The sequence below is a fragment of the Aplysia californica genome, unplaced genomic scaffold (genome assembly GCF_000002075.1).
Source record: "Aplysia californica isolate F4 #8 unplaced genomic scaffold, AplCal3.0 scaffold00011, whole genome shotgun sequence".
Classification (NCBI taxonomy): Eukaryota; Metazoa; Mollusca; class Gastropoda; order Aplysiida; family Aplysiidae; genus Aplysia; species Aplysia californica.
In genome coordinates, this window is record NW_004797281.1 from 1,805,009 (window position 1) to 1,808,831 (window position 3,823).

The 3,823-nt window shown below is 42.3% G+C and overlaps 1 protein-coding gene across 1 annotated transcript in view; it reads left to right on the top strand.

Annotated features, from left to right (window-relative positions):
- The window catches only part of LOC101859900, a gene marked incomplete in the record, with an annotated part of 238,499 nt that overhangs the window by 83,393 nt on the left and 151,283 nt on the right, over positions 1-3,823 (top strand). The window contains 1 exon segment of the mRNA XM_035970319.1: positions 203-1,097. Within this exon segment, the coding sequence (XP_035826212.1) occupies positions 203-1,097 (895 nt within the window).

Genomic DNA, 3,823 nt, shown 5'->3' on the forward strand with positions numbered 1-3,823 from the left:
TATATATATTAAAATATATATTATACGTGTGTGTATGTTTGTGTGTATGTGTGTGTATATGTGTTTGTGTGTGTGTGTATAAAGTTGTACATTACATAGTATAGTGGTTTTATTGTCTCTGCCTTTGTGCTTTGAGGTAACTTCTATTTGTATACATGTACAGATAAACGTTTAATTTTTTTTTCTTTCCTCCCTACTCCAGATGCAGTGGGAGGAAGGCTGGTGGGGCGACAGGGGACCCCCAGTGGCGCCAAAAACAGACCAATCAGCTGACAGCGTACTCCAAAACGGAACCAAACCGCTGACTAATGGAGTGAGTTTGGGCAACGGTCACTCTGAGCACGCCGTACCCGAGGTCCTCTACGCTCTGAAGCACTCTCAGAAGTCGTCTCTAGCGCCTGCCGCTGTGGAAAATGGCTTCACGCCCGTTGACCAGGAAGCAGCAGATGTTGCTCATCAGAAACTATCGAATGGATCTGCGAAGGTCTCAAAAGAAACGAATTCGAGCGATGACGCTTCGGGGAGTTTCGAATTTGATTGGGAGGATGAAAAACTGTCCAAGCCTAAAATTAAAAGTGCCTTTACGAAATTCCAGCAACAGAAAGCTTTGTTGACTAAAGGCGAATCGCATTCAGACGCAATGCAGTCGGTCCTTTTGTCAGAGGACGGATTAGTTCCTGAACCTAGGGCCAAATCGAAACTACGTTTACCCAGCAAACGGTTCGCAAACGTCGACCACATTCCAAAAAGCAAAAGCTCCAACGAGCTTGACAATCTGAAACAGCAGTCTTTCCAAAATGGCCGCGGTCACGTCCGGTTGAAAAACGACGTCGACGCTCAGGGAACGGAGTCACAGCAGCAACAACAGCAACAGCAGGGACAGCAGGAGGAACAACAGCAGTTGAAGCAGCAACAGCAGCAGCAGCAACAGCCGAAAAAGCCGTGGCTGAAACAGCAGAACGGACAGGCCAAGAGCAACTCTCAGTACTCGGCTGTCCAGAATGGCGGTCATTCTATATCGGGCTTCCAATCCCAGGGTTATGGCGACCAAAGCGGCATCGCGGAGTATGAGAAAAGCAGTATGGGGGCTCAGGCAGGTAAGGAGAACCAGAAAGGACTTTGCTCTTTCCCTGGGTTGCTACGAGTTATTAAATTATTATAATATGTAGGTTGTCGGCCAGCTGTTCAAATCATGTAAAAAGTAAAGTTGTTCCTGCATCCGATCCGGACATTGGGGATTGCCTTGTTAGTGAGACAACTTCCTGGACCGTCGGCATATTGTAGTAGGGAGGCCAGTTCCTTTCCACAAAGCCTTTACTTCACCAACTCGAAGTGGGGTACACATTACTGCTGGGTGGGCAGGAAGGGGCGAAAAAAATCCGTGTCCAAACCGAGGCTCGAACTCGGACTTTCCGCTTCGGAGACGAGCGCACTAACCACTCCGCCACCGCACCCTCAGGTTCAAATCATGTACAAAGCCCAAATTTGGATTTTCTTTTGAATTGCAGGCTCTTAATCTATGGTATTTGTTGTATATTTCAAATTCCAAATTTTGCATAAAAGCATCAAAAAAATGTGTAGGTACTTTTGTTTTTTAAAATGAAACAGTTTTGTTCTTTTTCTGTCTTCTGAAGAAAACAAATTGAGCTGGGTACATTGTGAATAGCTTGCCGGCGATATGCTGTTCAGAAAGGAAAGTTGAAGACTTGTATTTCACAATGCTAGTCAAAGTGATGTTTCAGCAAAGACAACGAATACAATAGCATGAAATAACATACATTATCAGTGAAAATATTTCCTTGGTTTTATCTTAATTTTTAAAACTGACCTATCGTCTGACGTTGAACATAATTCCATTTTCGGCAGGTCCGATGATTTGTAGTGGGGTGAACAATCGGACCTACCCTGGACGATCACGACATATTGTCGAGGAGAAAAGTAGTCATCTTAGACAGGTGGTCCTTTTGGACAGTAAAATGTCATCATAATAAAGAAGAAAAACACAAAAGCGGAGTGCCAAGTGGTTGTTTCTATAGCTTAATGTCTTGGACAGGTGGTAGTTAGAGCAGGCTCGGTTCGACTGTAGATAGTTTTATAGACACGAGCATTTCTATTCTATTTTGGCTCGTTACCAGGGACACAATACGTTTTTATGGAAGTTTTTTTATTCTAAGGACTAAGGACTTTACATTTCATATTCAAATTACGAGGAATCAGAACAAGAGTAATTTTAATAATACAGAATATGTATGCGTTCAAAAATTGATATATCTGAGCTCAACACTGGTAAAAAAAAAAACCGCCTGCCCCTTAATTTGCAACCACTTTGTCAATGTGGAACATAGTTGTTTGTTATGCTAAAACTGTAAGAAGTTTACAGTTGAGAAAAGCAAGGGAAAAAAAAACCCTTATGTAGGTACAATTTTCTTGTTAAACGTGTTTTTTTCCTGTCTCCTTAAAAAAATTCCTTTTTGGGTTTGTCTCCTTAAAAGATTTCCTTTTTTGGCTTTAGTACATTATTTGGATAGCTTGCCTACGATATGCTGTTCCTAAAGGAAAGCGTAAGACTCATATTTGTTTTTAACAATGCTAATCAAAGTGATGTTTCAGCACCGACACAAGTTCGATCATTTAGAGGTCGGCGTCTTCGACCCTGCGTGTACGGTGGCCGATGAGATACCAAATCTCAGCAAACAGACTGAGACGCTTAATTTATAAAACAAAAAAAAACCCATCCCACTCGAGAATCAAACTCACGTCTTCTGCGTGCACCGCCGAAGAGTTTGCTGTTAAACCTGTGGCGTCGGTGGCCTAGTGGTTAGCCTACCGACTCGTGATCGTGAGGTTGCGGGTTCGGGGTTTCGAGCCGCGGGCCCGACGTTGTGTCCTTGGGAAAGGCACTTTACACGAATTTTCCCCACTTCACCCAGGTGGGAATGGGTGCCCGGCCAAAGACAACGAAAGATCTTGTCAGTATGTTAGTGTTTTTTAGCTCCTATAATGGCGGCTTGCACTGTATGCTTCCCAGAAAGTTGATGATGTTTCAGAACGCTCTCAGGTCTGCTGGGGTTATAGTACAGATTGTGAAGCGCATAGAGCTTGCTGTTGAGCAAGGATTTGCGCTATACAAATGTTATCTATTATTAATATTATTATTAAACCTCAGACGCCAGAAAAACACGAAAGAAGAGCTTAACAAGCTAGAACCCAACAATAACGATGCATTTCCACTCCGTCTGATAACTTTTTGACCCTGGATATGTACTTTTTATCTATGTCTATATCGTCACTGTCGCTAGCAATCCGCTTAAGTCCAAACTTTGAGAATTTTCGATTTTTACACCCTCCCAAAGATTTATCAAAGATGCACATTTCAACATCACCAAAAAGCGTGTCAATGATATGGGCAAAGCTTACAATCTTCTTGCTTTTTCTTGACTCTATAACGGAATAACACAATAAAAAAGTAGGTCTCGTTTTTGTTTTTGTTGGGTTGATTTTGTTGTTTGTTTGGGGGGGGGAGGAGTTGTTTTTGTTTGGTGGTTGTTTTTTGTTTTTTCTCTCGTGTAACAAATACATAAACGGACTTAAATGGATTGCCTGCGACACCGACGCTATGTCTGCGCACATGTTATGATAATTGTGTACAAAGTTCACCCAATGTCTGCTATGATTATGAGATAAGAGATTGTAACTTGCTCATGCTAACCGTAACTTACCACGTTACCGTTAAAGTGTAAAATACTTTGGCCCCCGAACGGAGACAGCCGTTGAAAAGAAGTGGTAAAAGGAAAAGAACTACGAATAATATGCTTCAGATAAA